At 35.6% G+C, this 23,773-nt stretch overlaps 1 protein-coding gene across 1 annotated transcript; it reads left to right on the plus strand.

Annotated features, from left to right (window-relative positions):
- Nucleotides 1-807: 807 nt before the first annotated feature.
- On the plus strand, nt 808-23,062 carry LOC148270899 (serine protease snk-like). Its single transcript, XM_088242078.1, has 9 exons — nt 808-1,031; nt 2,809-3,017; nt 4,971-5,045; nt 6,130-6,257; nt 9,461-9,570; nt 11,087-11,236; nt 14,014-14,146; nt 20,677-20,808; nt 21,990-23,062. The coding sequence occupies exons 4-9, from the start codon at nt 6,225-6,227 to the stop codon at nt 22,272-22,274; spliced, it is 843 nt and encodes a 280-aa protein (XP_088098204.1). The 5' UTR covers nt 808-1,031; nt 2,809-3,017; nt 4,971-5,045; nt 6,130-6,224; the 3' UTR covers nt 22,275-23,062.
- Nucleotides 23,063-23,773: the final 711 nt, after the last annotated feature.

A 23,773-nucleotide genomic window follows, 5' to 3' on the forward strand; every position in this document is an offset into this window, starting at 1 on the left:
TCTAGGGGGGTCGTGTCATGAAAAAGGTTGTAAAACGCTGCTCTAGCAGATTAAAAATCCCTGTTTTTTTACTTAAATTATACGCCAAGAAAGACGTAGCATGATCAAATAAATAAAAATCGTACGTCTAGTAATGTCAAAAGCATTAACAACTGTAGGAGGTGTATTACAAGATATAATGAGTTAGAAACTACCTTGAATATATCTTCTCTTCAAGACCAACGAAATAAATCCGACCTTATAGTCCTATTTAAAATTCTCAACTCACTCTTTGATGCGCCTGAACTACTGATCTTAATAAAATTAAATATTCCAACTAGAAACCCCAGACAAAACTCACTCTTCCATACCGATAACCATAGAACTAACTATGGTTTTCATTCCCCTGTGCCCAGAATTCTTAGGTCTGCCAACAAACATACCAGTCTTGATTTCTTTGATAACAAGTTGTCTTCTTTCAAACGATCACCGAATCAAATTCAATTATAAACACCTCTCTCCCGCTTCCACTCCCACAAAGTCTACTATAAACCATTGAGTCTTTCTAATTTTGTTATAATAATTTTCTTTGTATAAATGTGTCCATAAAAATGCCCATTATGCTTATATATAAATAAAATTAAAAAAAGATGTGTAAACGCGGAAAAAGCCAGGAATGTATCTCAGGATAGAAGTGTGTGGCAGTCCATCCTCTTTGAGAAACGTGTGTTAAAGTGATGGCAGTACTACTACTTCATCTACGATGGTAATAGCAAATGTACTTAATTTGCGTTATTCAACGAGTCTTAAAAAAAACATATTGTAGTCTTCTTTTCTTCCACAGGATCGGCTGTATGCAGGGGTGATAGTGGAGGTGGTCTGGTGTTCCCAGCGAGAGATGTAGTGGGACTAGAGAGGTGGTACCTCCGAGGAGTGGTCAGCAACGGCCCCTTGAACGATGACCGTACTTCCTGTAGATCCAACACATACTCAGCATTTACTAATATTTTTACACTCAGGAGTTGGATTACACGCCAGCTACAAATATTAGAGTATGTTTTTATATCTGTAATTATATTTGGTAGTTTTGAGCTTGTCAAGCATTTTTTTCTATTTATCTTCTTTCTCTGCTATATCAGGTCCCCCCGTCGGGACGTTGGCGATCACTCTAGAGTAGGCATTCCGATCCTCAACCTCGCGCACTCCCGTCCGGTCGCGGATGTTTCTCAGCTAACTCCTCGCTTTTCCTCGATTATGATGAGTTTCATCCCCATTATGATTAGCTGTCGAAGCGCATATTTGCTTCCACGCAGGATGTGGCACAGATATGCGAGTTTTCTCAGTTTTATTGAAGACAGTTGTTCTTTTTCGGTACTGGCTCGTCTCAGCACCTCAATACATAAAAAAAATAGTTAAAAATAATATGTTAAGATAGAGTTAGTTAACATAGTAAATACGGAAATCAGCATACTTTTATAAAAGACTAAGAAATATTTTGAATGCTCAACTTATGAGACAAATTTACTTTGCTTTTTGCCAAAGCAAACTATCATATTGCAATTTAGCTTGGGGAGGTTGCTTTCGTTCAATCCCTGAACCAGTAAAAATAGCACAAAAATGGATCATGAAGATCATTCTCAAAAACCTTTGAGATATTCAACGGAAGATCTATTCGCTGAGTTAAAGATATTGGATGTAAGACAATTGTTTGTGAGGTGCCTACTACTTAAATTTTATGATAAATTAAGTGAGGTCAAAAGGACCCAACAAAATATAAACACACGTTCAGCAACACAAATTAACTACATTGTCCCATTTGTATCAACCGCCTTTGGTATAAAGCGGTACAATGTAATTGCTCCAAAAATATTTAATGATTTATTGCCAAATATAAAAGACTCAAAATATAAACAAATTTTAAAATAAAAATAACTGCACATATAAATAGTGTAGCGAGAGATTTTTTTTAAAAATAAATGTAAATCAATAAACGTAGTACTTTATATAATTGGTACACATATTATTTGTATTTTTATGTATTTCATTGCTTTATATTTGTTTTATTATATATTATACTATATTATTTATGTTTAAGTAACATGTATTCTTGGCACATATATATACTTTATATTTGTATAATAATGATTTTTAATTTCTTACATTTGATTAGCTAAGCATTTATAATTAAGTACTTTTAATTTTTCTTTTTTATGTTATTGTTTTATTAGTATAGGACTACTTACGCTCTAAAGATAAAAAATCTCCATCTTAGAACAGGCTGTGCCATGTTAGATGGAGGCTATCATAAACAGAGAACACTCCGTTTTCATTTTACATTAATTGGTTTTATATAGATTTCCTGTTATTAAGTGTGTATATTATTTTTTTGCAATAAATTTCTAAATAAATAAATAATAAATAGTGAAAATATGGAAAAAATCATTCGTAGAAAAAAATAGCACAAAACGCAGTTAAAGACATAGTAAAAAAAAAGAAAAAAAGAAACAGGAAAAAACATGGTAAAAAGTAATGAAGATCTCGATAATTGAATTATTAAAATAAATAAAACTATTACAATTCTAATAAAAACATGTGTTAGCCATCTAAAAGCCATTATCAACCCCTCAGACTCCACGGCCAACTTCACTGAGGAAAGTAGCCAGTAACTCTTTAGCCTGTGGCTCTTACGACATTCCTATGGTTCTGGCATTGCCCTTAAAATAATTCTTAAGGTTTTGTTTAAACTTTAAATTAATAAAAACGAAAGAAAAGATCATCATTATCAGAATTAATTATTTGTACGCCTAGATGCTTTTTTTGTTTCAATAGATCCCGACTAGACGGCTGTACCTTGCCTGATTTTCCGGATAATGGGGAATATATTATTAGCAATTCCACTAAACTTGCCGTTCCTGGAGCATTGGTGCCACACTTCACCCAACTTGGTTATTTTTGTGAGACTAATTACCACCTGTCTGATGACACCCGAGTACTCTGCCAGGATACCAACGTGTGGACCCCACTTCCCACTTGCATAGGTATCTTTCAAATATTACAATTACAATTCATGATTATTCTTTTTTTTTCTGTGGCTTGGACCTAAAAAACATCAAATCTTAAACGCAAGTTTACAGATCTAGATAGATATAGAATACATTTTTTAACCAGAACTCTGGACGAGTGTTTTTGACTCGAAGTTTCTCTCAGGGGAAAATTCTGAAATAAAAGAAATCGAGTGGGTCTAGTCCACCTCGTCGAGTAATCATATTTTTCAAAAAATAAGATAGTCAGTATTGTTCGAGCTCCCGACGTCCCTGTGACCTGTGTAGATCTATTGTGGCGGGTCTTTGTAAATCGGTTCTCGTTCTTTGAGCTTTTTTTTATACATATAGGAGTTGCTTTATTATTTACCTTGCTTATAATATACAAGGTTAATATTTCAAAAGTGGATTTTTCTGCAATTAAATTTCTTTAAATTTATCTAAATTGTTTGGATCAAGAGGGATATTCTAATGTGGGCCAATCAGAAACTTCTCAGCATTTGCTCATGTGGAGAGGATACCACTTAAAACTCTTCAGGAGAAGCCGACCTGTTGGCAGCAGTCAACGGGCCTGCCGTTCCACTAGAACAGTGTTCGGCATTTTGTTCTCTACTTTGGTTGATTTTACCAATTGCCTTCACTATATTGACCATGTATGATACTACCTCTCGTGTGAGTTCTTTACTACCCATCACCGATAGGATGTCGCAAAGATTTTCACCCAGGCTTCTGCATCGCGCCTCCAGCTGTTGTCTTTGAAAGCTGAAAAGGGGGCAATGCATCAACAGGTGAGGGACATCTTGAGGAGTTTTACCGTCGCATGGGCAGCTGTTGATCTCGGAGAGCTTGAAGTGATGCAGGTAGCTCATGAACCCACCGTGACCCGTGAGAATCTGGGTGTACATGTTGAACAGAGATGAAGAACATTTTAGAGAAAGTAATATAGAAATCTAGACATCTACAGGGCCTATGACCTGTCATTGGCTGGTTTAAGTGGCCTCTTTACACATTATGTAACATTCAAAATTCTGCCCATATTTGACTATCAATATCCCTTCAATTCTTTTATCTATTGATGTTTGTGAAGTTAAAGAGATGAAACCTTTATTTATGCGGGTGATATTCGTGTAATTGAACTATCTCACCTAAATACTCGGCAACGCCTGGATATTTTATTTTTTCAATTTCTATACTTCTTCATTAACCAGGTGGATTTATCAACAATATTTTGAGTTTGTTAAATTTTTTGTAGACTCAACTTCTTTGTAGATTCAACATCCTGGGGAGCTGTTAATATTCACATATTACAACAGAGATGCAAAACATTTTAGAGAAGTAATATAGAAGTCTAGGCGTCTACAGGGATCATGACCTGTCATTGGCTGATTTAAGTGGCCACTTTACACACTGTGTAACATTCACTATTCTGCCCATACTTGAACATTTATATCCCTTCAATTTTTTCATCAGTTGATGTTTGTGAAGTTATATTACATGATTGAGGTCCCAGGTTTGATCCTTGGTAGAGTTTAAGCGTGTTGTTTGTTTTTTTTTTTAAAAAGAGAAATACTGGAATTCTTATTATTTACTCAAATATTGAAATTTTCCCACCATTTCCTAAAAGTCGTAAATAACTTGTGCTGGAAAAATGGAAATCGAGTTGTGGTAAAGTAGGATTTGAACCTTGGACCTTTGGGCCGTGTGTTCACAATACTACCACGGGACCACAACCCGGTTCAAATTATTAACGTGGTTATACAACGCAAATTCCGTGTCTGTCGATTGGCATCTGGATCATCTGTTACAGTCAGTCAGTCTTTCAGATGATCTTACCTCATGTAACAGATGATCGACGTACGCTGTATTTGGGTATTCTAATGCAATGCCCAATGGAAAATGATGATGACAATTATGATAGTTGAACTAATTTACGATAAACTATTTTTTCAGCTGACGAATTGACATGTCCACCTATTCCGACAAACGCAGTAAGCGTTCAGAAAACAGGACAAAAGTCGTGGGATAGTAAGTACCAACATAAATATTACTTTCAAGACAGACGTCTCCAACACAAACGAATGCATTATTTTTGTGGAGGACATCACCATTAAGCCTCAAAGTCGACGGAGACGAACACCGCTTTGGCCCGCAACGCGTAATCCAATGCAACGTCATCTCGGACAAGATATCAAACGTCGTGCATCGAAAGAATATGCACATTTCATCTTGGCGTTTTGTGCATTTTGTGCCCGTCCACCAGCTCCTCGCCAGGATGAAATGTGCATATTCTTTCAATGCACGACGTTTAATAACTTGTCCGAGCTGATGTTGTATCGGATTACGCGCTGCGGGCCAAAGCGGTGTTCGGCCCTGTCAACTTCACGGCTTTTTGGTGTATCCTCTACAGTACCAACGGAACCGAACAAACTCTATGTTGCCTAATTATAATATACCTCCGTGGTCTGGATTTGAATCGTCACCTTCTAAATTGAATCGGTCTAACATCAGTTCTCATTATTACTGGGACAAATAAAGTTTATTGATTCAACCTGTAGGCTGAGAAACAATGATGTACTGTTCTCAATCAGCACAAAACAAACTATAGCCTTAATACACCAATATACCGTTTTTGATGTATTGTAAACTCAAGACAAGACTTTTTCGGTTTACCTCGATTTAAACGAGCACTTAATCAAAAGTACACATCATGTCTTGATGCCATTGCTCTGTTTTTGGTTTTCTATAACATTTATAATTTCTACTGTAGTTGTAATATGCCTGGTTTACTTTTATAAATGGACGACAATGTTTGTTAAGTAGTCAAATAAATGAAATATTGAGATTCAAAAGCGGTTGCAGCAGCTTTATATGTGCTTCGTTAGCACTGTCAATAACCATTCCTAAAAGGGGGAAATCACGTGGAGATGTTCGTCTGGTGATCTAGTGATTGGTTGATCTTTCATGGTGTTTCCGGCAGAGTCGCTTAAAATATTTTTCGATTTGGTTGTTTTTGTTACAGTCAATTATGATTTGTTTGAAAGAGATTGATCTAGATAAGTAAATGTGTATTTTTGATATATGGGTTTTTATATAACACCCCTTATTTCAGAATGCATAGAGCTGGCAGAATCAGTGTATCCATGCATAAATGGTACCAGACCATATGCTTGTGCAAAACCAACCAGTGCATATAACATTGGAAGGATGGAAACTGTACCAGGAGAGTTTCCTCACATGGTAAACTTTTAATATTCATCTAATTTTAATGGATAACTTATATAGTGGCACTTTTGCAAATTTAATAAGTGTTTGTAAACAATATTACTATATTTAGCTTTTATCGACTATCGAGAAGCGTTTGACTCAGTTGAAAAATGGGCTGTTATTGAAGCACTCCAAAATTCCCGAGTAGATTCTTGATTAATTAGATCAATCAAATTCATTTATGTCAACGCTACTATGGATGTGAGGATTAATGAGGACACAAAAGCTGATAAAATCAAAATAGAAAAAGGTGTCAAACAAGGGGACACAATATCGCCCAAACTCGCTAGTTTAGAGGATGTATTTAAAACCCTAAATTGGGAAAATAAAAGTGTAAAGATCGATGGCATGTACTTGAGTCACCTCAGATTCGCAGATGATTTAGTAGTCATAAGTAAAGACATGGATGAACTAGGCGAAATGATTATGGAACTACATGAGGCTTCAAAAAGGATTGGTTTGGAAATGAATATTCATAAAACAAAGATTATGAGTCCAACAGGACGAGACATTTTCATTAACGATAATAAAATCGAATTGGTCGATGAATACATTTATCTAGGACACAAAGTCAAACTTGGTAAAGATAACAGGCGAGAACATTCCATGGTGACTTTTCATATAAAAGCATCGTTATTGGATCTCCAAGTCTCATAATGATACAAAACTAGTGGGTGTGCGTGTCTGTTAGTATAAAAGACCACCACTGCCTTTAATAAAAAAAAATATTGATATCTAGCCCTGAAAATTCCTCGAACTGAGAATCACTCTGATATCTGTAAGACTTTTTCAGGATAGTTCTTATTAATAACTTTGGTATTTTTGAGGCTGGGTCCAGCAGATACAACTAACGCAAATAATTACACCATCGTTATAACAGAAACGTAGGTTGTTCAAAAAGTAGTTTCGTTATTTTGTCGCAAGATGTGGTTGATCATACATCATCGACCCATTCTACTAAGCACTCTTGTGTTCCATTCAACTTAAATTCCGGAACTTAACCTCTAGTCAGTAAATGTCAGTGGTAATTAATTTATTATATACATACGGCCTAAGCCAATTACAATAGTTACATGAAGAAACATAAATGGAAGAAACTGAACAAAAAGAACATAAAACTATTTAGCAAAGACAAACAAGGGCAAAACTATAATAATAGTATACAAAATATTCAAAAAAACGAAAGACGAAAAATTTTGAGCTAAACCATGCCAATCCAACTTCATCCCACACTGTTTAGTCGCGAAGAGATCTACGAAAAGCCGGAAGATCTATCCGAAAAAATTCCAAGTCGTGTGATGAATTGACTAATCTACATATTCTGGACATTGGGGCATAAAAACCAAAGTTGCTCTTAGAAGATTTTATAAATAGCAGATTTTGACTTCTGGTGACACGGTTGGGAACATAAAAAGAAATTGATTGCAACAGAGATGGGACATCACTTAAAGCATTAAGTATTTTGAAAATGCATATAAGGTAATGCATTGAAGATGTTAGGATTTGTCCTGTGTACTGCCAGGGTTTTTGAAAATACCCGCATACTGAGAACTCTTTACAACTCCTTGGTGCGAAGTAGACTCAAGAGTGGCTCGATGATTTAGGGGCCACATAAACTGAAGTACTCGATTATGATAGAGAAAATACAAAAGAAGTTTCTGAGATATCTCTACATGAGAGAGTGCGGGTATTATCCTCGGCTCTACCCGACCGAGTTTCTCCAGGGTATGCTCGGCTACAACAGTTTAGAGACTAGAAGGAATGTGTATTTGACTACACATTTTTATCGATTGTGGTGCGGTATTGTCGATAATCCTAAGATTAGGATGAGTTGTGGTTTGTATGTTCCTGGTAATTACCTAAGACAGCGTCAGCATAGATTGTTTCATATTCCGATATACAGGACCAACCTGCCGATGGTTATTTTATTTTTTTTATTTTTATTTAAATCTTAAAGTAGGGCACACATATCATACATATTGTCATGTGTGTTCTAATAATAACATTGCAAATATATTTAATTTATAAATTGTTTATCACATATGTCTTGACCATTATTTTAAATTTTGAAATGATTTTTCTTCATAAATATTTTTTTCCATTTCGTAATACTTTTTAATTGCTTTAAATAAAATTTAATTTTGTGACTTTGCCTTTTTCCTAAATGGAAGTCTAATTTTTTTCTTTTCTCTAGTATTGTGATCGTGTTCATGCTGGTTCCGATCAATTTTTTTCCAAAATTCTGTTTTTTTATTAGAGTTTATAATTTTATGAACAAATATCATTGTATTGTAAAATATTCTTTGTTTATATGTTAATAATTTCATTTCATTTACCATCGACTTTACCCTCGTGTATCTGTTTTTTTTCAAAATGATTCTAAAGGCTTTATTTTGTAATACAGTTAGTTTATCTATGTTTTCTTTGTTTGATAAAAATAAAATGCTACTACAGTAGTTAACGTGTGGTTCAATAATTGCTTTGTAAATAGTTTTGCAAGAGTCATTATCAATAAATCTTCTGATCCTTCCCAGAATATATATTTTTTTTGCAATTTTATTTATTACCATCTTAGCGTTTTGGTGAAATGTAAGTTTTGAATCCAACATTACACCTAAATATTTAATTTCAGTGACTTCATTAAGTTTTTTATTTTCTATTACAATTGATGGTGTAATTTCTATTCTTTTGTTTCCTTTATTCATATTTTTAGTTTTGTTAACATTTAATTTTAATTTATTAATTTTTAGCCACAGTGATACATTATTGAGATCATGATTTAGTCTGTCCATAATTGTTTTATAATTTTCTCCCGATATATATATTAAGGCATCGTCTGCAAAGAGTCTTATTTTTGAATATTTTAATGTTTCGACAAGATCATTTATGTATATAATAAACAAAACCGGTCCGAGAACCGATCCTTGTGGTACTCCCAATGAAATTTTGAGGGGCTCGGAAATTTCATCATTCACCTTCGTTATTTGGTATCTATCGTTATGCCTGTTGGAAGAGCTACCGCTATGCTGAACGACATCGCTCTGGATATTGATCTGTTCCATGTACCCGAAGGGGTTTTCCGGAGCAGGATTCTCCTACTACTTTGACATTTAACGTATACGCTGTAATTTCCTGTTCTGTAGTTGTCGTTCTAATGTCGACATTTTATGTTTTAGGCTTTGATTGGGTACCGCAAAAGGGACGAGCTCGAATGGAATTGTGCCGGGAGCCTCATCAGCGAAAGATGGGTCCTTACTTCTGCACATTGCTTAGCACCAAGAGAAGGGTAAGAATCTTTTTAAAAGGCATTAGAGTTGATAGATATGTTTAACATGGAAAATGAACCTTCTTGAGAAAAAAAATACAAGTTATTTATGTTTCCAGGAATAAGTTATCATAAAGCACTAAAACATTTACCATTTTCGTTATAATGAGGAATTCCAGCCCAACCAGGAATTAAATTTTAAAAATGTTTTCGTGTACACGTGAATATTTAAAAATTTCGGAGTAGGATAAAATATCTTAAAAACGCACGCAAAAATAAATAAAAAATGTTAAAAATAGTATTCATTTTAAAATCGTAAATAATGACGTCACTCCTTATATCTACGTTTAGTATTTCCGGTTTCCGTTTTAAAGCCCCCGCACCTTGTAAGGAACGTTTTGACGATAGAAAAAAGAGTATAATTTGTGATTGAAAAGTTTTGACATTTCAACAGCGTTGCCAGATCTACCGATTTTTTGGTAGATCTACATAGAAATTAAAAATTACGATCAACTAAATGAAGTAATCAAAGCAATATTCCATAGATTCTTGTCAGTTTTGTTATTGGCTGGAGAAATACAACTTGCCGCGGTCAGTGAAAGTAAGAACGCCAACCGTTTCATGACGTCACTACTGAAAAGTGACACACTGATTACAGTCATTTGGCGCGGTATTTGATAAATGTAACTTTAAAAAATCGTATCCTTGTAAATAACGCACAAAAAAAATTAAAAAAATTTGCTTAGTTTAATAGTACGCTAATAGAAAATAAATAAATTAGAAAACAGTGGAATTCCTCATTAACATCAATATTCCTTCAATTCTTACATCTGTTGGTTTTGATTTGGGAAGTAAAACATTTGACAAAATTATATTTTCTTTTATATCGTCAGTACAGTGGACTGAATCGGGCTACTGACTGTTAAATTGGGTTGTGGTCCTGCGGCTAGTGTTGCGGACTCACGGATCAGAGATCCGAGGTTTGAACCCCACTCTACCCCAACTTGATTTCCATTTTCTAATAGTCAGTTATTTACAGCTCGTTGAAAATGGCCACCAAAACGGAAATATTTGGGTAAATTATAAGAACGCTAATATTTATTTCTTTTTTTTTTAAAAAAAGAAAAAAATCGTCTGCTACCACGGACGTAGAATCAATAATGCAGTATTTGGTCAGTTTTAAAATGACTTGCATGATGTTCTACAGATACGTAAAACGACAAAAAGGTCTGGTTAAAACTGTAAAATCTTCAGAAAAGTAGATTCAGTATTTTCAATATTTAATATTTGTGGCATGTATTCAAGAATTAATTATAAAATTGTTTTTTTCCTGCTACATCTCCCCATTCCAGATCTTCTCGACGAGATTCTAGCCAAATGTGGAAACCTTAGGAGTGGGGTATCTAGCCAAATCTTTATTCGGAGCAGCTGTGGACAAAAAAAAAATCACGACCATAGCTAATGTTTACGATGAACTGAAGCTAAAAATGAAAGACAATTAATAATTGTAGGCAACCGATCTTGTATTTATTTTCAGGGGTTTGGAGTATGTCAGACTCGGTGGCAACGAATTCAGTGCTACAAGTAATCCTGATAATCTATACAAGGCAGCGAGTCTTCTGCGCCACCCACAATTTAGGTCAAATGCAAAATACAGTGACATTGGATTAGTACAGCTGGACCGCGAGTAAGACTATTTTATATTTGATACTTTGTACTTGGTGGATTTATTTCTGCACAGCAATTTATTTGCTTTGTCGTTGGCGTCAAGATCCTGCTCAACAAGATTGTAAATAATAAATTTGATTCCCCAGAACTAATTCCTCTACTTGCTTACCGTATTCTTTCCAGACCAACTAGACTGTCTATGTTCGTAATATTAAAACTAACCATCGGAAACATTCTACGATTTATATATGTGAAAATTTTTAATAGTTTTGATATATTAAACACTCCATGTAATGTTAACGAAAAGGCGGACTGTAAATGAAAAACGAATTTCATTCAGTTTTGTGATTGGGAAATATTTGAGAAAGGAATCATCTCAGATATGGAATCCCTAGTATGCCATATATATAACAAGAATAGAAAATATTCAAAACAAATGTATAAAGTACCTTAAATACAAAACCGGTATTTCTTAAGTATCAACTCTCACTGCCTCCACCTTCCATGGAATCACTTCTCTACAATACCGCAGAGTCTGTGCGGACCATCTACTGCTTCAAATAATTATGACAGGAATAGTTGACTGTGCAGAACTACTTAATTTAATAACAATTCATATGCCAGCCAGGATTCGTTGACGATACCACCTGTTTCATGTACCAATAAGTAAAACATCGCATGTTAAAAATGCTTTTTTTCGTAGGACCTTTTTCAGTGTACAATACAAAATTTAAAGATATAGATTACACAAACACCACTCCGTCAGATTTAAAACTTACACAAAAATTCATTATGTAACTTAGTAGATATTATAATAATAAATATGTTCATCTCCCTTCCCCTCCTTATCCTCTCTTCAAGCATTATTGTCCTAATCCCGCCCAATTTACAGTAACTAAATGTTCTTAAAATAAATATTTTTTAAATCTTTGATTATTGAAAAATATTTACGAGTACATGAAAATAACATTTTCATATGCATAAATTTATATGTATTTATTTTATATGTAGTATATTTTATTTACTAACTTTGTATACTTTGTGGAAATCTGTTATTAGTTCTGAGTTTATACACTATATCTGTTTACTATAAATATGTATGTAGAACTGTTGATTTCCCAAATAAAATAAAAAATAAAATAAATAAACACTTTGAGCAAGAACGATAGACGAAAGAGTGTTGTGCATAGTTAGTGCTACCGACTAGCAGATGGAATAAATACTTATTTCTAGTCACGCGAAAGTGGACATAAAAATTAATTTTGGAGAGTAGGCTTTAAGGATTTACTTTATTATTTTAATAATTTATACAAATAGCGTATTTCAGATATAGTGCGTCTATTTTCAAGGGTAAAAAATTAATTTTGTTTAGTAAATTGGCTAGAAGTGGAAAGTGTTGTATTTTTTTATAATCTAGATATTTTAAAATAATAACACGACTGGTTATATTTCAAAGATATTTATTGATTCAGTTCATACTTTACATACAGTACAAGCACTAGGAAATTAACTTAATACAATATCGTTGGTTACACGGGTTGACAAGCACTGATTTTACAGATTGAGAGGCAGCGGAATTGTTATTCGCAACAGGGGGTGGTTTCGGGTTCCGGGTGGCCAAAACACGTGTGTGCCTCGGACAACCGAACTAGCTCTTCCTAGTAATATGATGTCTCGCACCGTATTCAGAAGTTAGCGAAAGGGCCGAACAGCCAGCATTCGTACTGCACTGAGTAGGTACTCGGGATCAATTACTAGGATCTCGATTAATCAAATTATATGTCTGACCAAAGAACCCGGATGAGCCAAATAAGGCAAGCAACTAGGTTAGCAAGGGTTGATAGTATAATATGACTGTACGGGATGAGAGCCAGGGCGTAGCCTAGTACCAAAGAGTTCTAGAAAAGGAAAGCAAGCTGGTTCGCTAGGAGAGCCCTGAGTGGGTGTCCTTACCAAAAAGTACCAAGAAGCTAGGTAAGCAGAAAGGTTAGAGGACGACCCGAAATATTCTGACTTCTGAGACTAGAAATCCGCCTAATAAAGGCTGAAATCGAGGGAGGATGAGAAATTTAGGGGTCTCGGCTGGAGGGCATCGCATTGGAATGCGGCCGAATATGCAAACTAGAGATGAAAATAATCGACTAAATTTACCAATCGAATGATTAGTAATCAAATGAATGAAATAATCCAATTAATCATTCGAATGAATAATTTATTTCCGGTATACCATAGACAATAGACACAGAAATTTATCCAAAGACGAACTCCGTTTTTCGGGAGAAATATCCATGCTTCGGGAATGCTAGGTATTTTTTTTTATAAGAAAAAGAGCCTTCTACCAAAATGTGACAACATCGGCCAAAAACAAGTGACATAGATTTACAAATTAAAATCAACAACAACACAAATAGAAAGGAATAATAATATGAACACAAGCAAAAACGATACCTACATTGTATGAAAACTTCAAGTTGGTTACATTCTAGAATATTTTCAAATGTTTTGAATTTTTATTTTACTTTAACTAATAATATGGAGAGAAACCTACTTTCGAGTGATCGCCAACGTCGGGGAGACCTGATTTGGCACAGAAAGAAGAATAATATTTTATGAAAAACAGAAGTCACGTTCAAATACGGATTTTATTTCTAGAAAGCCGGGACGTAAATACGAAAAAAGTCGTGTGTTTATTGTAAGTAACCCTAATAAAAAAGTAATACGAAAAAAATTTTTTTTTTCAAGCTTAAAACAAACCTATCCAGCTAAATCATTGCGTTCCGTTTGCTTGTTTTACAGAGTTACTTTTACCAATCTGATTCGCCCTGCTTGCTTACACATTGGTAATCAAATTGATGACAGTACCTTAACGTCAGTAGCCTGGAGCACCAATTATGTTGATAATGGTGAAGAGAGCCATACACTTATTAAAGTAAGTAAGTTTGCGTTTTTTTTTTTTTTACAATAAATATAATAATAAAACAGAGTTTTAAAAAAATAAAGCATAATTACATATCAACGAAATACATGAATTTTTGCTCCTGTAATAAATAATGGACAGTTAGAATATGTTTTTATAACATAAGAAAGAAAAAATTAAATATTCTGTAAAAGGTAATACGGTATTTTTTTATAGTAATTAAAAAAGGAAATAAAAAATATTTAAAAAAAAACACAAAAATATTCATTATTAGTAAAGGGCTATAAAATAAATCATAGAAAAAAAGAGTTCATTTCTTAAGTTTGAATCCAGGATAGTGCATGTTTTTTAAAAGAAGGAAAATTTTGAAAGTCTGGAATCAATGAAATTATTATATTATCAGTAAAAAAGAATTAAAAAAATTTTGGGCCTATAAAATATGCATGTCTCTGTGCGAGCCTCGTTTTACAATGTGGTATTTCTAACACACGATTCCTTCTTTGACTTGATCTAAATAGATTTACAAGTAATTAACCAATGGCAAAAATGAACGGCAACGTTAGACGAGGACGACCAAGGAAGACGTGGCATGATCAGATAAACCAAAATCTTAAGTCTGGTCATGTCAAAAGCAGACAGAACCGAAGGGCATGTATGACAAGATGTATGAATGTGGAAGAGGCTAGGAGTGTATGCCAGGATAGACGTGTGTGGCTGTCCATTCTCTCTGTCTACCCCTACGGGGAAATGGCGTGATGGTAGTAGTAGTAGTAGTAGTAACCAAAATTTATTTACAAGTAACTCAAATGAATTACTTGTAAATAAAGGCGATGAGGCTCGCAACCCATCAGGTCGCTTCTCTCGGGGGGGCGCAAAGAGGAGGAATTCTCAGGAATGTAGAATTGCCACTTGGAATGTAAGAGGACGTATGACTGATAAGATGAATGAACTGTGTGATATAATGAAGAATAAATGTATAGATTTATTGTGTGTCTCTGAGACTTGGAAGAAAGGGAGTGGTTCGATGGAGCACGGTGATACTCTGGTTCTCTGGTCCGGTCTCCCTGAGACGGACAGAGCTTGCCGGGGTGTTGCTGCGTTTCTATCGCCAAGAATGATAGAGGGCATGAATGAATATGAATTTGTAAGTGAGAGACTCATGTTTGTCAGATTTAAGGTCGGACTGACAAGATTGCTTGTTATCATAGGATACGCTCCTGTCAACTCCGACTGTGAATCTGAGAAGGACGAGTTTTGGACGAGTCTAATGAATGTGATGAATGGGAAAAAAGATAGCGAAAGGATAGTTTTGGCTGGAGATCTTAATGGTTGGGTGGGAACAAGGAGAGATGGGCTGGAGTCAGCTCTAGGTATGTTTGGGGATGCAAGAGTGAATGACAATGGGAAAAGACTGCTAGAGGTATGCCTGGAATGGAACCTTTTTGTATCAAATACATTTTTCGAACATAAAGGAATCCACCAATACACATGGGAGAGAGGAAATGAAAGGTCGATTATCGATTATGTCATCATTGACTCTAGATTGAAGCCTGTAACTGTCGACACACGTGTGTACAGAGGGGCCGAGATGGAATCAGACCATTTTTTAGTGGTCTCAAGGGTGATTCTGTTTAAGGGATGGCGGTCCCAAACAAACAAAGTGCAGGCTCCTTCTAGAGTCAAAATTGAAAAACTGCAAAATGCTGACATAAAAGATAATTTTGAAAGATCTGTGAGTCACAGACTGAACGAAAAAGATGTAGAATGTATGGGTATAAACGATATGTGGGAGTGTTTGAAAATAAGTGTGTGCGAGGCGGCGAAAGAAGTGTGCGGTGTGACAACGCTAGGGAGAAAGAAAGGTGATGCTTGGTGGGACGACGAAGTCAAAAAACTCGTTAAAGAAAAGAAGGATGCGTGGATAAATTTGCTTGCTGTAAAAAAGAATACAATTGAATATGAATCGGCTAAACGCGTGTATGGTGAAAGTAAGAAAAAGGTTAAGCAGGGTGTATGTGAACGGAAGAAAAAATTGAAGGATGAAGAAGGAATGAAAATGACACACAATTTCCATGAAAACATTAAAGTTTTCTGGAAAGCTGTGAAAAACTCCAGGAGTAGCAGTGAAAGCGGAGGCATGACAGTTGTTAAAGATAAGGATGGAAAAATGGTGACTAGTGAGAGTGGAATAAAAGAGAGATGGAAGGAATACTTTGAGGAAGTTTATGAATCGCACACTGGTAACTCGGGCGGTGCCGATGTATCGACATTATCCGAGGTGTGTCTGAACGCAAATGATGAGGTAAGTCAGATTAGTATGAAAGAAATTATCAGCGCTGTCAAATGTATGCGGAATGGTAAAGCGCAAGGGTATGACTGTATTGCAGTAGAGTTTATTAAGTCGGGTGGCAAATTAATTCTCACATGGCTACATAAACTTTTTAACTTGTGTCTCAAGGAGGAAAGGACTCCACCTGATTGGAGGAGGGCAGTTGTTATGCCGTTATACAAGGGAAAGGGTTCTAAGGTGGAGTGTGGGAATTACAGAGCTATCAGTCTTCTGAGCGCTGTCGGCAAAATGTATGGAAGAATACTGATAGAAAGAGTAAGAAACGTGACCAAGGAGAAAGTATGGGATGTACAGAGTGGATTTATGAATGGTAGAGGATGTATGGATCAAATATTTGCATTACGCAATATGACATAAAAGTTTTTGGCGAAAAACCAGAAGCTTTTTTGCGCTTTTGTTGATTTGCAAAAAGCATTTGATCGAGTTGATAGGAAAAAATTATGGATGGTTCTATCGGAGTATGGAGTGAGTGACAACCTTGTCCGCGCTATTGCTTCCTTGTACAAAGATAGTGTAGCGTGTGTAAGGGTAAATGGGTCATTAACTTCCTGGTTTGACATCCCTAAAGGAGTCAAACAGGGATGTGTAATGTCACCGTGGTTATTCAACATATACATGGATAAATGTATGAAAGAATTGAAAAGTATGGATGTGGGAGCGAAAATGAGTAATTTAACTGTCAGTTGCCTTCTGTACGCCGATGACGCAGTTCTCCTAGCTGACAGCGAAGAGGAACTGCAATCCTTGGTTACAAAGGTTTACGAAGTGTGCAAGGAGAGTGATTTGCTAATGAATGTGCAAAAGTCGAACGTCATGGTCTTTGAAAGAAATGTAACTATGACTGAATGTAAGATTATAGTAAATGGAGATAGTTTGAAACAGGTCGAAGAATTTGTATATCTGGGTAGTATGTTTACTAGAGATGGAAATATGGACAAGGATATTGAAAGGAGGGTTAGTGCCGGTAACAGAGTTAATGGTGCCTTAAAGTCTGTCGTAGCAAATAAGTGTCTATCGCAAGAGGCTAAATTAGCAGTTCATAATGGAGTTCTGGTACCAACCCTAATGTACGGAAGCGAAGCATGGAGTTGGAAAAAAAGGGACGAAAGTAGACTGAATGCTGTTGAAATGCGATCCCTCAGGCGAATGTGCGGAAAAACAATGTATGATAGGTGCCCTAATATCGAAATTAGAGCAGAATGCAAGGCTGAGTTAAGCATTATCGACAAAATTAAGAAAGGTCTTTTGCGATGGTTCGGTCATGTGGAGCGATGAATGATGAAAGAACGGCTAAAAAGATTTATGATGCGAATGTGTCTGGTTGTAGAAGTCGAGGAAGGCCGAGAAAGACATGGCATGATCAAGTACAACAAATTCTTGAAAGTGGTCATGTGAAAAGTCGGAATAATCGACGTGCGTGCATGAGAAGAGGTATGAATGTGAAGGAAGCAAAGGAAGTGTGCCAGGACAGAGTGGTGTGGCGTTCTATCCTCTCTGCCTACCCCTCTGGGGAAATGGCGTGATGGTTAGTTAGTTAGTTAGTTAGTTAAATTTTGGTTCTTGAATATATATTTTAAACATTGAAAACAATATATTTGTCTTAGATCTAAAAGTTTAGCTTCTTGGAACAATTGGAAAGAAGGAAAAGTGCGTTAAATTAAATATACACACTCCGGGCATTGCCAACGCTTGCGCAGATTTTAAGTTTGAAGTTCGTTTGCAATGTCACTTTGAACATGCGTAATGACATGATATTAGTATGAATTTAGTTGATTTAGTATCCCATAACGTGCGTATAATGTTAGGCGAATTTAGCGTTCCTGGTTCCGATGCGCGGGCTGTCATTTGTCATACTATCGCCCGTTTATCACGTCAGACCTGTCATATTGTTATAATATTATTTAACTTAATGTACAAGTTGATAAAATGTCAAGAAATGTATTGCCAATGTTTTCGGCCAGCAGCCGCCAGTGATACGTATATATCTAATTTGGACTAAACACAATAATTGATATCAAACTTTCGATTGTGTTCATTTAATATAAATAGATTAAATGAAATGCTTAATAGCAAGAACTCAAATCTAGCAATAGCAAAGCATTGCCGGGTTCAGCTCGTTAGTAATAAACTCCGTCGTGTATTCAGGCCCCAGCGCTCAAGTGTGAACTGCGGCCGAATTTCCGTATCGTCCCAGCGTTTTGTCCTGTGCGGTCGAGGCTGTTCCCGGAGCTGGGACAAGACAATATTGTCTATCAATATTGTATTGTCCTGCTGTAAAATGTGCACATGCACGGTTGTGGGGGTAATCATTGCTCCGCAGAGATAGTCTGTTCTCGATCTCGGTGGTGATGTGTCAGGACAATTTTTTGTCCAACAAATTTCTGTTTACACGTGGACAATGATCGAGTCCTGGGACAAAATATTAATGAACTGTCTACGTGTAAAGTAAACGACCTTTTATGTAGGCGTTTACTGTTTTTATGCATTTTATATGCTTACTTATTTTATGTATAATACTCCTCCGAAATGTATTCACCATAGAATTAAGAATAGTCCAGGAGGAGCGTAAAATCATATTTGAATACATCGGACTGTATCCAAAAATCCCCCTACTATGCTCCACTTTCACCGCGACAATTTTATTTTAAATAAAACAAATTTTATTTTGTATAAAACGGATATTTTTATATCATGTTAAATAATATTTGATGTTTTAAAGATAATGTCAATCAAATGTCCACCACAGAGTTGTTATTAAACACGGATTACCGAGGTCCAATTTTCATTAGTTCTCTCATTAGATGAGCAAAGTAGGGTAAACAAATTTACTACCCTGGCAACACTAACGAAATGTCCATTTTGTTTTTCGACAACCTGACAGATGGAAAAATAATTCCATTTTTAAGTAATGTATTTGCTACTTCCACATTCATTTGCTAATTACATACGAAATGTGATCCCATCCTGTTTTTTTAAGATGCTAGCAGTATTTCTACACTTTGAAAGGACCCAACACGGCAGAATTGAATTCAAATCAGGAGTTGCGTACTGAGCGGCGTCTACAAAGAAACTAATGGGTCAAAACGTAAAACTACTCTTTTACGAGCAGTTTAGTCGCCTTTTGGTTGATGCTCGTATGCGGTTTCTGGACTGTTCTTAATTCTATGATATTACCTTTTTTTATATATGGGAGTTGCAATACTTTTTACCTTGCTTTTAATATACATGGTTTATATTTCAAAAAAAGGATTTTTCTGCAGTTAAATTACTTTAATTTTAGCTAAGTTGTTTGGGATCAGGAAGAATATTCTAGAGTGGGCCAATCAGGAACATCTCAGCATTTGCTCATGTGGAGAGGAAACCATTTAAAACTCTTCAGGAGAAGCCGGCCTGTTGGCAGCAGTCAACAGGCCTTCCGTTCCACAAGAGGAGTGTTCGGCATTTTGTTCCCTACTTTGGTTTATTTTACCAATTGCCCGCACTATATTGACCATGTATGATACTACCTTTCGTGTGAGTTCTTTATTACCTATCGCCGATGTGATGTCGCATAGATCTTCACCCAGGCTTCTGCTTCGCGCTTCCAGCTGTTGTCTTTAAAAGCTGAAAAGGGGGCAAGGCATCAACAGGTGAGGGATATCTTGAGGAGTTTTATTGTCACATGGGCAGCTGTCGATTTCGGAGAGCTTGAAGCGATGCAGGTAGCTCATGAACCCACAATGACCCTGAGAATCTGGGTGAGCTCGTAGCCAGCTTTCTGCGTTCTCCTGAAATCATAGGCATGGAAAATTGTAGGGAAAAACATTTTAGTAACACTTCCGGTGGGTTCACTCAATCGTTCGATCGTTCCAAAGTTGAAGGGTACTGCTTCTAATGGGATTGGCTAGGCCATATACTGCTTAACCACACTTGCCTAATTTACAAGACATAAGGTTCTCGACGTCTTGGACGTCCACTGCTGACTGTTCGTTGGCAGTTTATGTCAGAACTTCGGGCTGAGAACCTGACTTGGGAAGACGCGGAGTTGGCAGCCGATAAAGATGCGTGGAGGCTCTTTTTAGATACTCCCCCAACTAGCGAGCGGACATGGAATGATAACGAAATGTATTTTTATATGATTAAACCCCCGTGCGAATAAATAAGCAAAATGAATTACAATTTATGTTTTCATATTTTTGATTGAACGTTTAAGGTGATTCTGGATAAAGTCCCTTACTCCGCCTGCTCGTCATTTTATTCTCCAAGTAGAAAGCTGATTGATGGAATAAGGAACGACTCTCAACTGTGCTATCATTATTCAACTGAAATGACTGACAACTGCCCGGTAAATATAAATACACACTACATGGACATTGGAACTCTCAAAACTCTGTATTTTGCTCTTTTCTAGTCAGTAGTAAGTTTACATATGGTATAAAGCTACCTATATCGCGTTGCTATTAACTCTTGTGTGACTGTGATGTCACACTAATAGGACACAAGATTTGATATATCTCTCTAATTTTTTTTAATGATGTATTCGTATTTTTTGTAATCTTCAAATGGACATTTTCACATCCGATTTGAAAGGTAAAATTTGTATAACTATGCTAAATGTTAATACAAAAAATATTTATTCTTGCTACGCGAAGAATGAATGTCCGCTTATTCAGCAACACGTCTATACATATACCTTATATAAGAGAAAGCACGAAGATAGAAGTCATAACAAAGAAGACAGAGACGCTGTTTTGTGGCGGGTGTTGAAAACAGATTCAGTCTTCAGTCAGTTGATGACAGTGATAGGGGACGCACGCGCCTAACATGGGCAGCGTATTTGTGATTTTTATCTTATTTTGCTGTAACAAGACTAAATTATATGTTTATTTGCATAAATTATGGAAAAGGAATTATTAAACAGTATGTCTTCATGTTCTTTTTTTTAATGTCTGAACTTCAGAATATTCCGTCTTTTTTTTTTTTTTTTTTTAAATTAAAAAAGAAATATTTGCGTTCTTATGATTTACCCAAATATTTAATTTTGAGGGCCATTCTCAACGAGTTGTAAATAACTCACTATTAGAAAATGGAATCAAGTTGGGGTAGAGTGGGATTCGAACGACGGACCTTTGGTCCGTGAGTCCGAGACACTAGCCACGGGACCACAACCCGATTACTACTGATAACACGATGTTACATCACCGCGCGCAAAGGGATCATTTACCACAGTCTTTTAAGAGTTAATAATTGTTGTTTGAGTTGAAAAGAGAAAAAAATGCCATTTATGATTAAATTACTTGTAAATTATGAACAAATGAATAAACATTTTTTGTAGATTACCCATAAAATAAATCACGGCTTGCCACTGATTTACAGACCACGATAACTTAGAGGTGCTCTACAAAAAACAACTTAGCAAATTAAATAAGTTAAGTTGTAACGGCCGCTAGGTTTTGGCACAGCTTTCGTTAAGTGGACATCTTTGGCCTAATCTGTTAATATTATGAATATTGATTAAATTTTCAGAATGATGCCCGGGGTCCATTGCAAGCGAGTAATGATCACAGCGTGAACTGTACATTTCTCATCGTTGGGGTGTCTTCCTTTGGATCGAGCTGCGGAAGTGAAGCTCCTCTCGTCTATACCAGGGTATCGCCATTTGTTCCGTGGATTGAGAATGCAGTCTGGCCCCAAATTCCAGATGGAATCGTGGTAGAAACTTCAGTGGGACAAACACAACCAAATACTTTTAGAAACATACCCCATTTTTCTTTTCTTCGGGAAGAAGAAGAGCTTCCAATATGGGACTAAAAACGAATACGCATCATTGGTTTATTTTATTTTATTAACATAAACGGCAAATCTGCCTTTTACAAACATTTTTAATACTAGGGGAAGGGTGTACAAAATGACATAGTAATAATATCTCAAAAACCAAACTCTTAGTCATGTTTGAACCTGCACAAGAATGAGCACAAGATTTATAAATAAAAAAAAATAAACCTCAAAATTATAAAAGATTTATATTTAAAAAATTAACCTAAAAATTATACAGCATATTCAGTAGAAAGTTTAAATAATAAAACATTTTACAGTAATACAACAAGAAAATCATAAGACCTGTTTCATACAGCTGGGCAAAGTTAACAAAAAACTGTGAATTATGAAATGCAAGAATAAATAAATATAATTACCATTCACCATCTTTGAAAAAGTTCAAAAGATTTGTTCTATAGGAACAATACCCTCTACTAAATATATCAGATACGTGGGAATAACTATTACCGAGTTCATGAAGTCTATTTAATACGGCATAACAAGTATACACTGTCCGTGAATTGTTGCCACAAAACGGTGTCACCTGTCTAGTCATTCTTCCAGGCACCCTGAAGTTGATGAGAGATGATAGTTCAGGGCAACCCCATATTGAATTTACAATTTTGAATCAATTTAAAAGGTCTATAATTTTTCTTCTTCTTCTTTTACTGATAAAACCACCTAAATGACCAAATTTGAGTAAAGAAGATAAAAATGCAGTCGTGTATTTTTTAGACCTTATCAATTAATAAAGTAATAAAGTTACCATGTATAAAAACCTACTCGTTTTTTAAAAAAATATTTGTGTTTCTGGTGAAAACCATTACGAGACATATTTTTTAGAAATCTCATCCATTGAAACAATTTAAACGTACGGCAGATCATCTTGCCTTCGTATTTTTTTTACTTATTTTTCCCAATAATTATTCGCCAAGAACATTTTGAGTGTGTCCAAATTTTTGTAGACAAGGACTGGATTCAACTCTCTGGGGAGCTGTTTATATTAACATATTACAACAGAGATGAAGAACATTTAAGAGAAGGTAATATAGAAGTCTAGGCAGCTACAGGGTTTAAGTGGCCACTTTACACACTGTGTAACATTCATCATTCTGCCCGTATTCGAACATCTATATTCCTTCGATTCTTTCATCTGTTAATGTTTGTGAAGTTAAAGAGCTGAAACTTTAATTTATGCGGGTGAGCTTCATCTAATTGAATTGTTTACCTACATACTAGTAATTATGCAGGCAAACAATTCAACTAGTGCCTAGGCACATGAACAGATGAAAAAATTGAAGGAATATAGATGTTCGAATATTAGCAGAATGGTGAATGTTACACAGTGTGTCACTTAAACCAGCCATTGACAGGTCATAAACCTTGTAGATGCCTAGACTTTTACCTTTTCTTAAATGTTCTTCATCTTTGTTGTAGTATGTTAGTAATTATTTGCTTTGTTATTTTCAGTTGTTTATGTGTTTTTTTTTCAG

Source organism: Micrasema longulum, unplaced genomic scaffold (assembly GCF_059751315.1).
Source record: "Micrasema longulum isolate JH-2025_06_02 unplaced genomic scaffold, ASM5975131v1 h1tg003275l, whole genome shotgun sequence".
NCBI classification, from domain to species: domain Eukaryota; kingdom Metazoa; phylum Arthropoda; class Insecta; order Trichoptera; family Brachycentridae; genus Micrasema; species Micrasema longulum.

Coding starts and splice junctions, on each gene's coding strand:
- LOC148270899 (XM_088242078.1), top strand. CDS start 6,225: ATGGAAACTGTACCAGGAGAGTTTCCTCACATG. Junction 14,147..20,676: donor AGAGCCATACACTTATTAAA/GTAAGTAAGTTT, acceptor TGAACGTTTAAG/GTGATTCTGGATAAAGTCCC. Junction 20,809..21,989: donor AAATGACTGACAACTGCCCG/GTAAATATAAAT, acceptor TTAAATTTTCAG/AATGATGCCCGGGGTCCATT.